The 18,371-nt window shown below is 41.9% G+C and overlaps 1 protein-coding gene across 2 annotated transcripts; it reads left to right on the top strand.

The window, feature by feature from the left end:
• The first annotated feature begins 1,520 nt into the window (after positions 1–1,520).
• Positions 1,521–17,897, top strand: LOC136749809 (nuclear distribution protein nudE-like 1-B). 2 transcript variants are annotated; one of them, XM_066704370.1, is made up of 10 exons: positions 1,521–1,663; positions 8,633–8,729; positions 10,518–10,671; positions 12,447–12,595; positions 13,006–13,142; positions 13,467–13,640; positions 13,862–13,953; positions 14,242–14,387; positions 14,838–14,872; positions 16,179–17,897. In XM_066704370.1, the coding sequence occupies exons 2-10, from the start codon at positions 8,644–8,646 to the stop codon at positions 16,184–16,186; spliced, it is 981 nt and encodes a 326-aa protein (XP_066560467.1). In that variant the 5' UTR covers positions 1,521–1,663; positions 8,633–8,643; the 3' UTR covers positions 16,187–17,897. The 2 variants fall into 2 exon arrangements, with proteins under 2 accessions (XP_066560467.1, XP_066560466.1); XM_066704369.1 differs by lacking the exon at positions 14,838–14,872 and having other exon boundaries at positions 1,523–1,663.
• Positions 17,898–18,371: the final 474 nt, after the last annotated feature.

Below are 18,371 nucleotides of genomic sequence, written 5' to 3'. Positions count from 1 at the left end.
AGAAGTGCTTTGTTTATATTTTTGTAAGATCTGAATCAAATTGAATTAATACAATCTAGATCTTCGAAATGTAAGAACATTACTATTATTATTTATAATATCAGGCAGGAAAGAGGCTGTGATACATTACATTCTATTAATGAGGAAGAAAGTTCTCCAAAACCTACATTACCATATATGTCCCTCTTTGCTTGCTTTCGGATTAAATAAATAAGTCAGTACTTACCCCCATTGAACTAATCTGTTGGTCATTAAAGGAAGCCATAGCTGAAATCAAAACTTAAATTCACCAGCCAACTGGAAATTAAAACCCCAGACCTTGATGGAGGCTTTGTGTTTGGCAGATTGAATCTGTATTGCAAACTATTAGGACATGTCTACCCTCTAGTGGGAACAGCGGGACACTGTATAAACTACTACTATGGATTACATCTTGAATGTTTTAGATAATTGATAATAGCACGTAGCTGATTAAGAAAGCATTTTAATAACAGCAAGTGTAAAGTCTACATCGCTCTATAAACAGCCATATGTGTGTGTTTGTCCAACTGGATATAATTTTGAAAGGTCTTCTCTAGACTCTAGAGAAGGCCTTTCAAAATGATGTCCAGTTATTATTATTATTATTATTATTATTATTATTATTATTTGTATTTATTTATTCATTTATTTATGTATTTCTTCACAGACGCCCTTATCCAGCCCTTATGCAGTTGGACAAATATGTGAATTTGACATGTTTAGGTTTTGAAAAGCTTGCATTCTTTAAATGACTTTAATACAACATAAATACTATCATTATTGTTTATGCAGATGGGTTGCATTGCGCTATTTGTGTGCACTTAGTCCACATTTACATTCTCCTACTAAGCACAGGAGGGCGCAAACCAGCCAATACACTAACAACCCAACAAACTAGAAACACGATACTTTATAGTGTTATCATCATCCTCAGTCTCTATCGATCTGCTGGATGAAGGCCTGCCTGGATATTTCCACTCGTTTCGTTCTACAGCTTCTCTATTCCATATCCCGTCTGCGCAAACTATATTATTTCATCTTCCCATCTTTTATGTGTTCGTCTCCTATAGGTATTTGTTCATCTCTTGGGATGCATTCAATAGAGCTCATTTGTTCCTTTGTCCACCTTTGATCTGTTGTTTTTGCAATGTGTCCAGCCCATTGCCAGGTACATACACAATACAATTATATACAATAAATACACCCACACACAGATTGTTGTATAGATCATCATTGCTATGGTCCTACATCTTTCCTATTCATTTTCTGTCAACAGACAAATGTATACGGGGGGGCGGGGTATTATTTTTAAATACAATGAATGCATTAGTGCTGTAACCATAGACATTCCCGGCAATGCCGCCTGTACTAGCCTATAGGAAACCATGAGGCGCACAACCCCGACGCCCAGGAAGCGTGTGATTCCAGCCACTCTGCGCTTGCGTCATCGCCACAGTCACTGCGTCACTGCGTCACTGCGTCAGAGACGTAACGACGCGCCCCCGCGTGCGTGCGTGAGTGCGTGCGGAAGCCTGTGACCGCGGAGTCGGGCTGGAGCTTCGGATCTCAAACAGCGCGGCGAGCGGCGGGGCAGCACCGACACCCGGACGGATACACAGCGACCGCGGCTGGCAATGCTCAGGTAGGGGGCCGGCACCGATTCCCCGCAGCCTCGGATGTTTAGCAGTGGTGTCCGGGCCGTGTGGCGGTGTTCACAGGCTGCTACAGGGCGAAGCGCTGGTGGGGGCTCGTTGACAGCTGATTCCGGTCTGACGTGTCATGTTTGCAGGCAGGGACGCAAAGCCCGCTCCCTCGGACTGCTGTGATGCTGGGGAGGTGGCCGGGAGTGCCCCGCAGTGCCCCGCAGTGCCCCTCAGTGCTGTCCGGGAACTGGACGGATCTCGGAGGGCTTGGCGTCCCGGTAGCCGGTCGCGGTACGATAAGGCTGACGGACAGCAGAGCCGGGAAGCCTCGCTGTGTGGACGTGTGACGTGTTGCAGGGCGATGCTGTGTCTGTCTGCCGTGTTTCAGTGTCTCTCACGGGGCACCGGATCGGGCATGATGGGGTGGCAGGCGATTCGGGCGCGGCTTTGCCCCATTTTGCGTCGGTTATCGAGGCTGAACTACAATTGAGCCCAAGGGTCGGTTCACCCCGGCTTCCCCCGCCTTCTCCCCGCACTCATAGGCCGAGATTCAGAGCTGAAGGGCGGCCATGGCTGGGATTGGGCCGCCCGGTTGCCAGTGCGACTGACTCCCTTCTTCAAAAAGCCTTTGCATGAAACTGTTGCGATTTCTCTGGATATTTGATCATTTCTCGCGTTTATGCTTTATGTTTAGGCATGAGCACGTTTGCATCAACAGCTGGATCTGGTCAGCTGTCATCAACTGTGATTTGTAGCTGTGATTTTATAAGACCCCCAATATTTAAGTAAGGAGTTCCCAACCCGGACCCCCCGGGGGACCACATACCCTGCTGCAGAATTTAAAAAGTGAAATGTGAGCAAATTATTAGTTCAATGAAATAATTGAGAGCTGGGTTTGAATGAAAACCAGCAGGTGGTGGGATCTCCAGGACCAGGGGTGGGGACCCACTGAATAAGTAACTAATTGGGCACAAGGGAAGATATTACTCTGTGGGGAGTGTTATAGTTCATCATCTTCAGTATTGAAACTATTGTCTGTTTGTTATTGTGTACCTCCATCACGGTCATGTTTGTAGTGCTTGTGAAGGGAGGGAGGCAGCCAAATGTGAATGGACTGGAAATAGTGTTACTACTTATTTCGGGACTTAATCCTATTTATGAATTACTGGTCTCCTTTAAGTAGTTAAAGCTTTAGAAAATACTGTTTCTTATTCTGATGCATTCAGGTAGTAGGCTATATATAGCCTGGCCATTGTTGATTGTAAAAACATCTCTGTAGAAATCAAAGATGCTCCTCTCTAGTTATCAACATTGGTGTTCACTCTAATGGCTGAGATAAAGAGAAAGAGAGAGATGCCAAATAACCACAGATTTCCCATTTTCCTCCTTTCTTAAACTTTCTTGTTTTTAAAGTGTTAGGTTGTGACAGTTCTTCGACACTAAAGTGATGTTGCTCTGCCCTGGGTTTAATGACCCTCACCTCTCAGGATGTGCTGCCGAAGCACACCGCAGCTCACGGGACATCCTGTGTCTGTTGTGCAGTCAGAATTGTCAAAGGGGCTGAGAGGTTCTGTGCAGAATGATCTCATCTGGTAAATATGTCCCTGGTGGTTTAACCACAGTGAGTCAACGTCTGTGTAAAACTGCCACCTTCCAAGAAAAAGGGAAAATGTTTTCTACTGCCTGAGCTTTGGAGACTATAGCATTTTAATAACCTCCAGATGGGCTGAAATGGGTGGGTTGGGTCTGCTGGCCGATGTTTCTCTGGTTTTACTGGGGGTGATGCAATGATGAAATCATGAGGAAAAATCTGTACATTTGCATCTGAAATGAAGAGGTATTTAACAGATTTCCTTAATCATTTTCTTAGTCTAGAAATTCATGTATGGTCTGTGATTAATTCATTTTTTGCTAGGTGTCCAGCTGTCATTCAGATTCACTTATGGATGGTACACTTAATTATTTATTGCCTAATTTGCTGTAGAGGAGATTAGTGTAACTGCCATAGTAAGGGATATTCAGAAATAGCTACTGTAAAGTTCAGTCTGTGTTTGGATACAACAACTCTATGGTTACAGGTCCAAATCCACTCATTCTTCACAGTAGTTTAATGTCAGGCTGCTCTCACTGTCTGAAGACCCCTCTTATTCAAATCACCTTAAAGGGACATTTTCTGAAACGTAGTTAATCTAGAGTGCAATATATTTAAAAACAATTTAATGTCTTAGTTTAATTATAATGTTTTTATATATGTTGGCCAATTTCTAATTATAATTGAGCTTCAGGGTGCCAACCATTTTGAATCGTTCTGCCAGCAACCCCATTCTCATTCCCCCGTTTGCTGCAAACTTATTCCTAATTGGTATTTAAAACATCTAACGTATGCTGTACATTGAGATGCAAGCTCATCTTAATAAATGATGATGCATGTATGGCAAATTGGCAGTGCAGGAGTGTTGTTCTATAAACAGGACTCATTTGTCACGGACACTTTTGCTTAGTTTCTCAATTCAAAAGGAGTGTACAAAATCCTTAAGACAATCACTTTTTATCTCTGCTTGAGGATGTTAAACACTAGACCACAGAGATATTGACTGGTGTAAACAATGTCACCTTAAATTTTTGTATATAATGCATCTTCTTGAAGTAAGTTTGAAGTACTATAGAATTGCAACAATAATACGAGTCTATATTTTTGTCTCTCAGTAGTTTTATTCATATATAGTCTTCTGCCAACAAAATATTAATTTCATGGTTTTAAGAAACCATACAGTTGCTTTCAGATGCAGTCTACTAGTATATAGTAGAAATTCTGCTTTCATTGAAGAAATTACCCCATTTAGAGGAATTTTAAGTAGAAAGATTCGGATTTACCTGATTCTACACGCTCAGCACTGCTATTGCGGTGTAGATGTAACCTGTGGGATTTCACAAAGTTTCTCTGAAGATTGAAAAGTGTTGAACCTGAAACACTAGCTGACCGCTAAGAATGTAAAGCTTACAAAATGTGTCTAAAACACATACAGACCCCTAATTTAATATGTAATACCAATTTGAGGCCTTGTATTGCAATGCACCTTGTGGCGAATACGTTCGTTTTCTTTTACTGCTGCATATAACGGGTGTTTTAAGGATGCCTTGTGTTCATACAGGTTACAGATTACTCTGAGTAATATTCATGGAGGTATAATGTCTGTGTAATGCTGCAGTGAACGGGCAAGGTCCAGTGTGCTGTCTGTCTGGGTTCTGCAGATTCATTGCCTCATTAAAAGCAAATGTGGCTCCGTGATTCAGAGACATGAAGCAGCCAGTCTTACTGTGATTAACACACCCCCGGGCATAGTGAAGGTGCCATGAAGGAAGTAAACAGCTGCAATATTTTTGAAATTTCACAGCTGCTTTGTTTTGCTCCATGTGGCAAACAGGAGCTGTCAAGTCACAGCAAGGCATTAGGCATCAACCAGAGAAATGTGTCAGTCAAACTGGCAGTAGTTTACCATGGAAACTCTGTAAATAGTTTCTCACTGCTGAACTGTTACAGTAGGTCAACTGGGTATCGAGAGGAATCATGCTGTGGCAGTGTGGGGTGGAAACAAATGACCTACATGTATTATTTATTATTTTTACAGTACAGCTGATGTTAACTGACTAGTACTGCTCCTGTAATACTGTATAGTAGGGCTTTTAACTGTCTCATATAGCGTAGATTATCTTATGCTGACTTGGGCCTGTTTCAGAGTCGAGCTTTCACCCACCTGACACTCGCTTTAGGTAGAATGAACAATCTTCTGTCAAACAACAGTTGAATTGTACGATGGGTAGGTGGGTTAGGTGTAGATTTGGCAGGATCCTTCATATAGTTCCTGGGACAGTGAAGCCTAGTAGCTAAATCCTTTGTCTTCGATCATAATAAATGTAGTGGCTTAGTTTTTCTAGCAGTTTCAAGTCGATTCTGACAACCAATACAAGATAATAACTGCGGAATGCTGTCTTGGCTTAACCGTTCAGATCTAAAAGTGATGTATTTGCTTTTGCTGACGTAAAAGTAGCAAAGGTGCGTGCTAGTTGTGTGTGTGCCCTTGACACCCTTACCTAGAGGGGGTGTTCTCTCACTGGCCTTAGAATAAACCATCAGATTCATGCGATTTCAGTGCAATCTGATACAGGGGCTGGAAATCCCCTAAGCTGCAGAGAGAGAGAGAATACGGTATTCCTCTGATTGTGTATGTGTGTACTTAATGTCGAAAGCCTTTATCTGAATCATTGAGTATTAAAAGGAGAAAAATCATGCTTACAGGCTTAGAGTGCCAAGACATGCACTAGAACTTATTTACACCAGACTCGGATATTGGAGATACGCTGGCTCTCTGTGTTGTGAAGTTAAAATATTTTGTTTTATACAAAAACTAGAGGTAAAAAAAAAATATAAGCTTTTATTTGATCTTATTTTTCCGTTGTGTAAATCTTTATGAATCTATGGCAGCTGCTTTAGATTTTAAAGAAACTGATATCCCTAATTACTTTCAATGGGGAGAGCAAAATAACAGGTTTGAACAGCAGCTTGGTTCCTGCTTTTCATAACCATATTTCTGTTATCTGAGAAGCAACCAGACTTGCTAGTCAGAAAGCAGCTTACCTCCCCGGAGTCTCCATTCTGTCACTGAGGAATGCATGAAGGGGAGTTGGTAAAGTTGTGATCATTGGTGGAAAAATCTATTTCACCTGAAGCTGATGTAAGTGTTCAGTTTCCCTGTCTGACCTTCTCCTTTGTATACTGCCTGAAGTGTCTTTGACTTCTCGTCTCGGCACCGGCCTGACTGCCAGAAAAAATCTACAGGAATTCTCTTCCCCCATTAGCCACTGTGGTCAGAAAGATAGATGACCCACTAAGCAAGGCAGACTGCTTTTATCCCTCTCTTGCAGTATTTATTTTTATCACCCTATATTGTTTTTATTATCGTCATGGTCAAGTTTGTCGGTTGCAGGGTCCTACTGTTAGCGTGTGTGCTTTTTTTTCCTTCTTAAAATGAAATGTGATGGATTGGTTAACCTATATACAGGAGCTTATTCACAATGCTTTTGGCTTTATTATACATGTGGCTTGTCAGGTATTTAGTTAAACAGAAAGTGATTTGTAGAATGGGATAATCAGTATACTTACTTACAGAGCTACTTCCTGGAAGTCACTCCAAGAATGGTGATTTATTGTTTAAGGTGTTTCCGAGGTACAGACATTTTTAAGCTTTACACTGTCATGTACTGTACTTGCTGTGAATCCTAAGTGAACCAACTAATTAGTATGCGACTGGCAGCACAGCAAAAACGGACAGATTTGAGCTTATCCGTTCTCCTCCGTGTTTTCAGTGAATATAGTACCTTTGTAATGTGGATAGAACAAGAGGTGGGAGTCTTTCATGCCGAGTTTTTAATGGTATTGATTCCTTCCATCACAGTATGTAAATGGAAGCCTGACTTAACCTAGTCACTATGTGCACAAAGATCATGGTTCTCAGAGACTGAGTAAATACTGAATACTGAAATAAACACTAATGCATTCGCAGATTTTCAGTGAAATAAAATGAAAATGTGTGTATAATTTAAGAGGAACATTACACACATGCACACAATGTGTAAAAAGACAAGTATGATTAGGGTTTTCCACAAAAATGTAAAAGATAATGAGAGCACTAAGGTGAATTGAAAATGGATGCTTGCTCGAAGGATGTGTTCTGTTAGAAAGGGAAGGGCCAGGAAAAACTGATTGTATCTTTCAAAAGGAAGGAAAGGGGACATTAATTTGTCAGTCGCGTGATGGTGCACACTGTCTGAATAAAACAAAGGACAGCGCAGGAAATCAAATTAAAAACATTAATAAACGGAAATTGAAGCAGATGTCACAATGCAGGGAGACACAATTCACCTTGAGGCTCAGGCTTACAGTAACACAGGTTTGTATGTCCCTGTGCTGATATAATTTTACTTTCTGGTATATACAGTGTTCTGCTGGGCTGGAGCCGGCGAGTGACAGTATTGATCTGAGTAGGAAAGAAACGACAGCCCATTAATAAATTACACATCTGTGTTTGCTAAGGGTTGAAGAGGTCTGGTTTTGATCATTACTGTAGCTGCAGAGGACGGTGGCGCGGTGGTTGTAATAACGAGATTTGCTGCCTTCAGCAGTTTGTGATGTGCAGGGAAGTTTTAGTGCTGTGCTAAATATTTTTGTGTCTGTCACAGTGTGTACTTTACTGAGATGTAAGATTTCATCAGAAGGAAGGAGTATACACTGAGACATTTTAGAAAGACTTCAGGCAAATTACCATAATAAAGGCTTTTGTTTTGGATGACGAAACTGATATACAAGTAATGCTCTGTAGGAATTTGCTCTGATTGAGAATCCTTTTTTTGTATGTGTTTATGAAGATGTTACTGAGGGCAACTGTTACTATGGGCAGAAAACTGATTCTGTTAAAATCCAGAACTGGTTAAACCACTGAAACATTCAACACGACCAGGAGCCCTTGTGTCCTGTGGTGCTCTTCTGTGTTTGTGTGTGTTTAGGTCATACGTGGTGGCAGATAAAAATAGCAATCTTTCACTCAATTCTGCTGACACCAAGCTCAGGTTGGCTCTTCACCTTGGGGCCCAGGCACTGGAGACAAACAAAGTGGATATTGCAGTTATTTTCCTACCCTGCAATTCTCTGAATCCCTCTGAGAGAAATTCAGAATGAAAGGCAATTTAAAATCAATCTAGCTATATTTCTGTGAATTGTATCCTGTATGGGACACTGTGTACAGGGCATCAGCCCCTGTTGTTATTTTTATCATATGGGTATAATCCATGTTTCCCTGCCTGATGACAGGGTCAACAGACTTCAGTAAACATGCTTTTCTTGTTTTTAATCTTTTTTTTACTGGCCTCTGTCTTTCTCCCCCTCCATGTGATACAATGTTGTGTTTTTACAGGTTTGTTTACCATGGACACAGAGATGATACCAAAATTCTCTTCCAAAGACGAGGAAATTGATTACTGGAAGTCGCGCAGCTTGAAATACAAAAAGAGGTATTTGTTTACACTCGTCTTCACTGCCAGAGTTGAGTTGCCTGAAAAGGATCCCGGCTCAGGAACGATTGTATATGTTGTTAGGGTGTTACTCAAACCACCCGAGGCAGCCTACCAAGACATTATGTAATGCGTCCTCAGCCATGCCATGTTAGAAGTTATGTGGCTAAATGATTTAGCAGAGAGGGTAAGCCCTGGGGTTTCAAAGTTGTTAATCCTTGACTGTGTTTGACTTATATGTCCTTTGTGTCGGCCGACTAAAAAAGCACTAGGTTTTCAAAAGTAAAAGAATGAAAAGAATCTGTGGAGTTTACTTTCAAAACAGTTGCAATCTTTGTTGAAATGCTTTCTTTAAGACAGAAGTAGTTATTACATATTTGGGAAATTCAAGCTGGTCTTGGCAGGGACTTTCCTTAACTCACTATTTCAGATGTTGAGCAGACAGTCAGTCGCTTTTGCCGTAAAGCATTCTTAGACGCCTAGGATAGTTTTCTATATCCAATTTCCAACCCTAGCACCTCAGTCTGTGTGTAATGTTTTTGATAGAATACAGAACCATCGTCCAGAACTGTAAACCCCGGAACAGATGACTCTCAAATCGTTCAGTGGTCTTAATTATCACTCAGATTTTAGCCTCGTGTCAGTCCAGAAGGAATGACAGCAAAAACATGACTAAGGATATTGTGCAAGCTGCTGGTGTAATGGGATCACCCGGCTTTGAAGTACATTGCTGTTACATTGACTGTTACATAACAAAAACGCATAGGATTTTTCTTAAATCTGTTTTTAAAGTGTACTAAGGCTGGGTGACTTAGTCCCAAGAAAACCAAGTTCTACTAGTTGGCTGTTTAGCACGGCCATGGGACGCCCCTTACTTCGATGGTGATCTCAAGTTGAAGGGGAAGTCTAAAACTTTCCACAGATGGAAGTTTCCCTGTTGGAAGTGTATGAGTAAAGCCTGTTTACTCAGTTGTTTACTCTGTGTGTGTGAATAAATATTTGAAGAACTTAGCCTTGCGCTGAATTCTTCACATGGCCTGGCACTACTTGTCGTGCTTGTCCGGAGGTATTTCCTGTCTGGGCCAACCAAAAAATAGAAGCAATGTTCTTTCATTAATTGTTTTCTGGGACTTACCTTTGATATGTTTTTAAGAATATGTTGGAAATGTATTATACTTTATTGACAAGGAGTTTCCAGACGTTACCATACTTTCCTTCTCTGATGAGTATGACTCTGAGAATAGTGAGAGTGGGGACATCCGAGCGGGATATCCGTCTTGTGAGCAGCGCTATCGTCAGCCTGACTCAAGGAGTTGGCTTCAGATGCTGGAAGTGGCAACAGTGTCGGGTTAAAAGGTGACCAGTGTCGGTTTCTCTGTGATGTAACTATGGGTTAGAATCAAAACCTGCAGAACCGCTCTCTGACTTAATGTGAATCCCGATTTGTCCCCCCCCTCCAGGCACATGGGTCTAGTGTACATGTAGGGTGAGCACCGATGTGCCATTTTTCTCTCTGCCTGTGTATTTTACACAGTTAAGTAGTTGAATCCCAGGCTCAAAGACAACAGTAAACATCTTTCAAGCCAGGTTTTGTCAAATCATAATGCTACATTTTAATTATTTTTTTGCAGTATACATGCTTGGAAAATAAATAACTTCTGCATCCCTTTAAGATGCTTCTCACAAATGCTCTTTTCTGCTTTTAAATTATTTTTAATTCAAAACCAAACAGGTGTTTATTAAACATGCATCCTGTGCTGAGGTTCGTGTCTCCGGCTCTGTCTCCAGTTACCAGGAAGCCCACGAGGAGCTGCTGGAGTTCCAGGAAGGCAGCCGTGAACTGGAAGCCGAGTTGGAGGCGCAGCTGGGCCAGGCCGAGCACCGCATCCGAGACCTGCACGCAGACAACCAAAGACTGAGAAACGAGGTGGAGACACTAAAGGTGAGGTAAACCGGTGGACTGGCTAGACGTGTGGCTATGTTGGAGAACCACATTGGAGATGGTGATTGAAGGAGAAAAAGGGAAATGATGAGACAGACTGTTGGGTCTCTCCAGTCCTATACTATGTGGATTGGCATTGGTAGCAGGACTGTAGAGAAGGGATGTGTCTTTGGTTATCAGTGGGCTGTGGAATATAGTTAACTTTTTGGGCTCTCTTTCACACCTGCAAAATGACAGGTTGTAAAAAGAAAGTGTGTGATCTCTGTCTGGGTTAATGCAAAGTGTTTGTCTAGTTTTAAATGGGTCATTGATCCTTGCGTAACGTCTGTGTAAATACCAAATAACGGCTGGCTAATGTGGGTAGGAGGCATGGCTATAAATGTACAAAGGTTGGAGGATACAGATGAAGAGAGATCTTTACACTGGTGTTGAAAGCTGAATAATCCTGCTACTAGGGGTTTCTGAGGTTTTCCATAATGGATTTTTGCTCTGGATTTTAGGACTATTTGAGTGTTAGATCCTTAACTATGTGGATTTTTTAAAACCTCATTTGTTAAAATTCCTGATCTGGTGCAGCTACAGCACGTTTGCTCTCTCCCAGGCCTGGTGGGTATGTCTAATAGGATCTTGGGGTGAAGGGGAAAAAATAGCATTTGAAAACTTTTCTGTAAATCCAGGTGTGAGAGGCTTAGCAGGCAGCAAATGCCAGCACAGAGATCAAGTCAGATTACTCCAGGGTGCACCGTGCGTCAGCCCTGAAGTCTCACCTTCTCAAAGCGCCCATCACCTTCTCTGCTCCCAGACAACTCTGCTTCCTATTCATCCAGATGCAAATTTAGTGTAACAGTAAGCCTTCGGTATTCTTCAAAGAAGAATACAATACCTGGTTGTGTATATATCTGTTTTTTGGTAGTGTAAATTAAATTACCTGAATCTTTCATGTGTAGATCTACAGCAAGTGTCACTCCAGGAATAAGTTAAAAAAAAAAAAAAAAAATGTTGCTTAAGCTGACCAGCAAACTGCAATATTATATGACTATGTTGAGCTTCTGGTGGTTTTCAAGAAGAGGATTGTTAGTCGAAGGAACAGTTAATCCACACTGGTGCTTTGAGTGGAATATTTGATGCTTTTTCTTTGAGTATGAAAGATATGTATTGATTTATTTAATTCAGGGAACGGCCCTTATTTTTTATTACTTACCGTCACCTTATACTGGTGCAAATTGAGAACTCTGAAATCATGTATTAGCTTCATATTAACTTGGGTACCAGTTATATTGGAGATAATGTTAATTAGTCCTTAATAGAGACAGTGAAAAAAAAAAAAAGTCTGAAACATTGTGCATTCTCCTCATTCTTTTCAAATACATGTTCAGAGGCGTCTGGTAAACCCCAGTACCAGCTTTATCATATTCTATGGAATATTAGATGTTCAGTCATGACAATAAACCTGGCTTGTATTCCTCTAGTGCTCTCCAAAAGGTTTACCTCAATCCCCATACAGATACGGTCAGTGGTTTATTTACGATCAAGCAAATTGAATGGGGGAAATTATGCGAGCCAAATTGGTTTTATATTCTAGGGCACTCTGTAAAATGTCATTACCCCAGGATCTGGGTCAGGTCCACTCCCTCTCTGTTGAACGCACAGGCCCTCTCAGGCACACAAGACTTGACATGCAAAATAGATGAGAATGTAGGATAGCTGTGTTTGTTCTGGATTTATAGCGACCAACTTCCCTCTCATGAGAAACCTTTGACTTTCCCCTCCTGCAGGAAAAGCTGGAGCAGCAGTACTCCCAGAGCTACAAGCAGATCTCCATGCTCGAGGATGACCTGGGGCAGACGAGGGCCATCAAAGAACAGCTTCACAAGTACGTGAGGGAGCTGGAGCAAGCCAATGATGACCTGGAGCGAGCCAAGAGGTGAGGGCCGAGGGCAGTGCGTTCACCCGCATTACAGACGCGATACGGGGAGGTGCGCAACTTCTTTGTTTAAAATAAGGTGTGAAGCAGTCTTGCTGCATCTAATCTTAGTGCCAGAACTTCCCTTCCAGCCAGATCTACGTCAGCAGTGGAGAACATTGGATAGATTCTCCAGCACAGATTGGGATCATTTGATTGTATTTTCCCTCACTTGTTTACCATTCTCCTTTACTATCTTCTAGCTTTCCTCCATTATTGACTGACCCACTCCCTTCTCAAACAGAGACACCCTTTCTAGGAAAAGCAGATGGATAAAAGTATTGATATAAAACATGTGACGAGCTAAGGTTTTCATACAGGGCGTACTCGTCACTTGCTCTCATGACCGTTTGTGCTTCTCTCCCCTCTAGGGCAACGATCGTGTCTCTAGAAGACTTCGAGCAGAGACTCAACCAGGCCATTGAGAGGAACGCCTTCTTAGAAAGTGAACTGGATGAGAAAGAGTCGCTCTTGGTGTCGGTCCAGAGATTAAAGGATGAAGCCAGGGGTGTGTATCGACTTTTTCTCTCCTGAAGACCTGCTCTTATCTCCTGCATGTCTCATGTCAAGGGCCTTGTCTTACACTAAAGCATGTGTATGGTGATTTAAGGTGACCTATGAGATGAAGTGGATTGGGGCTCTCCAGGACCAGGGTTGGAGACCACTGCCCTGGCCTTATATAGTGCCTCAGATAGCTAAACATTTGTGTGCTGGTGCAGGCAATATGAAAAGATTATAACAAATAAATAGTCTTCCACCTCAAATGAGATACAATGTAAGTATGTAGAAAACCTAATATCGGGTGTGTGACATGTCCCTGGGCTTCGTGCAGACCTGCGCCAGGAACTGGCCGTGCGGGAGAGACAGACGGACGTGACGAGGATGTCCGCGCCCAGCTCGCCCACGCTGGACAATGACAAGATGGACTCTGCGGTCCAGGCGTCCCTCTCATTGCCAGCCACCCCCATAGGGAAGAGCATGGACAACGGCTTCAGCAGCCCCAAAGGTAGCTGCTCTGGCCCAGATGACACAGTTTTATCCTTACAGATTGAGACCACAGGAGGCGAGGAAGGTCTCGATTCACATGAGCTTTGAGTTTATGAAACATGTCTTAAAGTATCTGTCCTAGGAGTGTAAAGCAGCAGGTTTGCATATGACCGCTCAGACGAGCTCCTAAATGCAACCACTGTACTAAATGCTCTGTTGTCGATGTGATTTTTGTTCCAGTAATACCAAATGGATGTGGCAACTCACCCTTAACCCCGTCGGCGAGAATATCAGCTCTTAACATCGTTGGGGATCTTCTAAGGAAAGTAGGGGTACGTAACCAGCTTTTATGTTCTACATGTCAAGTAAATGGAGGCAGAATATATAACTAAAGCTTTTAAAGAAGAGAAAAACATTTAAATGAATCTGTTGTCATGTCAGCTGTGGAATTACAGATTTTAAACGTGAAATAATGTAGCTGAAGATTGTATTGTATCATTGCAGAGTAAAAACTGGATTATTTGACTTAAGTAAGTGTGCTTTTCCTGTGTAATACCAGCTTATCCTCCACTGCTGTGTATATTATTGTTCCTACTCATTTTATATGCATTAATTCCCAGGCATTAGAGTCCAAGCTAGCAGCCTGCAGGAACTTTGCCAAGGACCAGGCATCAAGGAAGACCTACTCGTCAGGAAACAGCAACCTGATCAACAGCAACAGCACGAAGTTCTCCCACTCGCTGCAAACGACATACTTCGATAAAGCGTGAGTGATAGTTTTTCATGTTACTGTTCTGACTTTTTCGGAGGGAAGCTGTTGGTGGAAAAATAACCGAGAAAGCTGTATAAATAGTTTTTGCATACAATTACCCATGTGATTATATTGTCACCCTAGATGAGGGTGTTTGGTAGTTAGTAATAATAATAAAACACCAGAGAGAGAGCAGACAAATGCTTAATTGTGTTGATGATTTTAATAGTCTATTGTTGTTTTTTTAGATCATGTCATTCACTTTCTTAATCATTCAATTAGAAGTCATTAGCCTAATCGTCTGGTGGATACATTATCTCATAATAACTTCCTGGGCATTTATAGAAAGCCTTCCACATCAGACAGAAGTAATGGCTGTAGAAAATGTTGTGCAGTATTAACATAACGAGGGAATTGTGTGTCAGATCGGCATTTCTTGCTAGAACCTGTGTTTTCTTCCAGCAGGCAGGAGAAGGTCATTTTCCCTGCGCTTATTCTGGGTAAACGCTCATTTACTCGGCGTGGGCAAATGCATGCGGCCTGCGTATAGACTGGTAGAGGAAATGATATTAACGCCTAGACTAGACTAGTCCACTAACTGCCTGGGGTTGTGGCTCATGTTGTTAACCCTGCCTGGGGGTGTCTTATGGATGCGCCTGCGTGTGATTTAAAACACATCAAAACAAAACCCTGGATCGATAGTTGTGTAAGGGTGTTGCATCAAATAATCCCTTTTATGTAGGAATACAAATACAATAAATAATAAATGTGGATGTAGGCTGCAGTGCATCAGCTCGACCCAGGGAAGGGTGATTACTAACAGGGCGGCAAAGGGCTTTCTTTAGTTCCTTTTGGTTCTGTAGGCTACTGGAGTTTCATCTTTCACCGGGGTTCTGCTCTGTGTTTGTTGACATGCGGGCCGTTTCCCCAGAGGTCAGGCCGTTGAACTCGGTTTTGCCTCGGTACGAATCCCAGATTTGTCTTCCCCTTTATGCCGTGCGACAGTTAAAGGTCAGACAAAGGGGCTGATTTTAGCGGAGTTTGCAGAGACAAGGGGACAGTTAGTCTGGACTGCGGTGCCGTAACTGGATTGGCGTTATAAATAGCACAGCGGAAAGTTCAATCTCACTGGCGCTGTAGTGTGTATAGTGTGACCTTGTTCAATCTATTGCTGCATGCACTGTTCAATGGAGAAATTAGATGATAAGTTAGTCTCTGGTATGCTTTTGTTTGGCACTCCAGTTGATCTGCGAGAGACAGAGTTTACACCCCGAAGAGTGAGCCGGACCTGCATGGCCTGTGAAGGTTTTGTGATCCTGAATGTCATGATGTCAGGGAACACCCATCCCATCTAAACTTATTCGCCCTTTCCCATTTCCACAACCAATACATGTACTTTCTTCCACGCAGCAGCTTATCCCTCCCCCAATATCCTGCCGTATGTAAAAGGCTGATATTGTAGATTAGCAGTCTGTGCTCGACTCTCCTCTCTATTCGAAAGTGCTTTGTTTAATACTGATTCTTAAACTGTGTACTGTTAGTTTCCCCAGAGAAGTCTAAAAATACCTTAAAGGGGCAGCTCAAGCTTTTATTTGAACTGTTGGAGCTGCCATCTCCCGGTGCTTTCTCCAGTCTGGGATGTAAACACTGAAGCCTGAATCCCATCAGATCACACACACGGCTGCAGCAAAACACATCCATCGTCTTCTCTTAGTGTTTCTATCTGTAGTGTTACTAGTGGTGCCCCTGACCCCCGAGAGCCCGTCCGTGTTCGGTGCTTGACTGGCGTGTCTGTTTGTCCCACAGGGCAGTGAACGGACTCGACCCCGGGTCCTTGGCAGGAATCGGGTCACCGCGCTCTGCGTCTCCACCTGGCATGCTGCCCCTTAGCGTCTGACGAAGCCATACCCTCACCGGACCCCCACCTTACTGACGGAACAAGGGAACAGGCTGAGCTTTGAAGGACATGTTTCACTTACTGAGCTGCAGCACTAAAAGACTTAAAGCATCGCTCTCCTGACCACAAGCTCTTCAGACTCCCTTTTTTTTTCCAGTTCATCATTGTTCCTTCCACTATCCGTCTGTCCTCGCTAACGGTCTCATCCTTTTGTTTCCCAGCGAGCTGCGTCCTCGAGCGACGTCACAGTTCTGCTCGCCGTTACAATCATAACCGTTTTATTCCCAACGATGCTCCTCCGCGGACTGTAGCATTTGTTTTACATGAACCTGAAAAGAAAAAAATATTTATATTTTTGAATACTATGTTGTAAAAAACAAAAAACAAAAAAAAAGAAAACAAAAAAAGGGATTTCATTTAAGCACTTGATTTCGTTTCGTTTTGTATTTGTACTGTAGTTTGTTGGGAAGGGAGCGCGGAGATGAAGAGGAGGTCCTGATCACTTCAAGTTTGGATGATTTTGAACACATTTTATTTTTTCACGGTTGCTGCTAAGGAAACTTGCATTGAGATGCAGATGTTGCTTTCCCCTCTTTTTATTCAAAAACAGCGGGACACTAGAAACACCAAAAACAGAAGGTACAAAAGTTTGATTCAGATTCTCCCGGTGTCTAGTGACCTGCAAAGCATTACCACGTGGATTTGCACTTTTTTGTTTTAGGTTTTGATGAACAGAACTGTGGTTTCTGGCCTAAGTTACAACCAAACAAACATGTTTTTTTCCCTTCTCTTTGTGTATTTAGTGTAACAGCCAATTCTACAAATAAAGTGACGGTTACATTTAAAAACCGTGCTTGAATTGTAGCTCAATATGCTTGTGACGGACTGATATACATGTAGTTCATTAGGTCCTGAAACCCATTCAGGACAAACCAAATGACATCGAGGAGGAGAAGAGGTTTGTCGCCCAGCCGCCCACCGTCTCACCCCTTTGGAATTTGATTGTTAAAACAGTATTGGAAACCCTTGACTGTAATATAGTCCGTTCTAATTTTCAGTGTCATTTAATAAATATTAATGTGCTGTGACTAATTCTTTGCCACTTCTACACTTTGTGTTAATGAGAACTTTGTAATTGTGTAAATCTCTTGTTTTAATGTGCCTCTCGTTAGGGTGGGTTTGAAATTCACCTTTTTTTTCTTTGTGTGTGAAAAATCACAGTCCTCTCTGTTTGGTTACTTAAAGGTTTACAGTGGAAGCATTTTAGACGACGTACTTGTGTCAATTGGTTGATCTGAAACTAATTTGAAGCACCGGAGTCATTCCCAATTTTGATTTTACACATTTTGTTCATTCACACAAGATTGCTGTTGATATGTTTCAGTGTATATAGGTTTATAAGCATAGTAACTTTGCCTAAGATGTTTGTGTATATGTGTGTAATATATATATATATATATATATACACCAACTTGGGCTTTCTGGCTTTATTTATTCAGATTCCTTATATGGCATGTGTTGAAATGAGAGTGTATTATAATACAGTTGTAACAGATCATATATCATAATGTAGAATCGGCTGTCTAATCTGTTTAAAACCTGACAATAAAAAACGTTTTTGAAAGTTGCTCAACTGGGTTTCAAACCTTTTCCACTGGGGCTTTGTGATTTAAGGTATTTTTGGGGAACCTGTCAAGACCACCTTGCTTTGGGCCACCAACAGAGGTAAGTAAACATTCAAAGTACAGAGACTAATGGAAGGACGCACAACTAACTGCTGGGAACATGCATGTCATTTGTATTTGAATAAATTAAGCTTTGAGAATAAAGTACTTTACAGCTTTGGTTTAATTTAAAATGAGGAGTGATAGTCAAATCTAGACAGAATAAATAGAAACAGCAGATAAATGTATGAGAGACAAATCAGTAATAGGATTAAGAAGCAAGATGTATTATTTCAGTAATTAACATATTGGTATGGCTTTGGTTCATTTAATTTTTGAATTCAGCAGAACTAATTAGGTTCAGCAAAAGGTTACAGCTGGAGAACTTGCGCCCCCCAGTGGTTATGTGTGGAAGTATATTGGCAAAACCTAAGGAAA

The sequence above is a fragment of the Amia ocellicauda genome, chromosome 5, assembly GCF_036373705.1.
Source record: "Amia ocellicauda isolate fAmiCal2 chromosome 5, fAmiCal2.hap1, whole genome shotgun sequence".
Classification (NCBI taxonomy): domain Eukaryota; kingdom Metazoa; phylum Chordata; class Actinopteri; order Amiiformes; family Amiidae; genus Amia; species Amia ocellicauda.
Note: the sequence above shows the minus strand (reverse complement) of the source record. Positions and strands in the feature narration are given on the sequence as shown.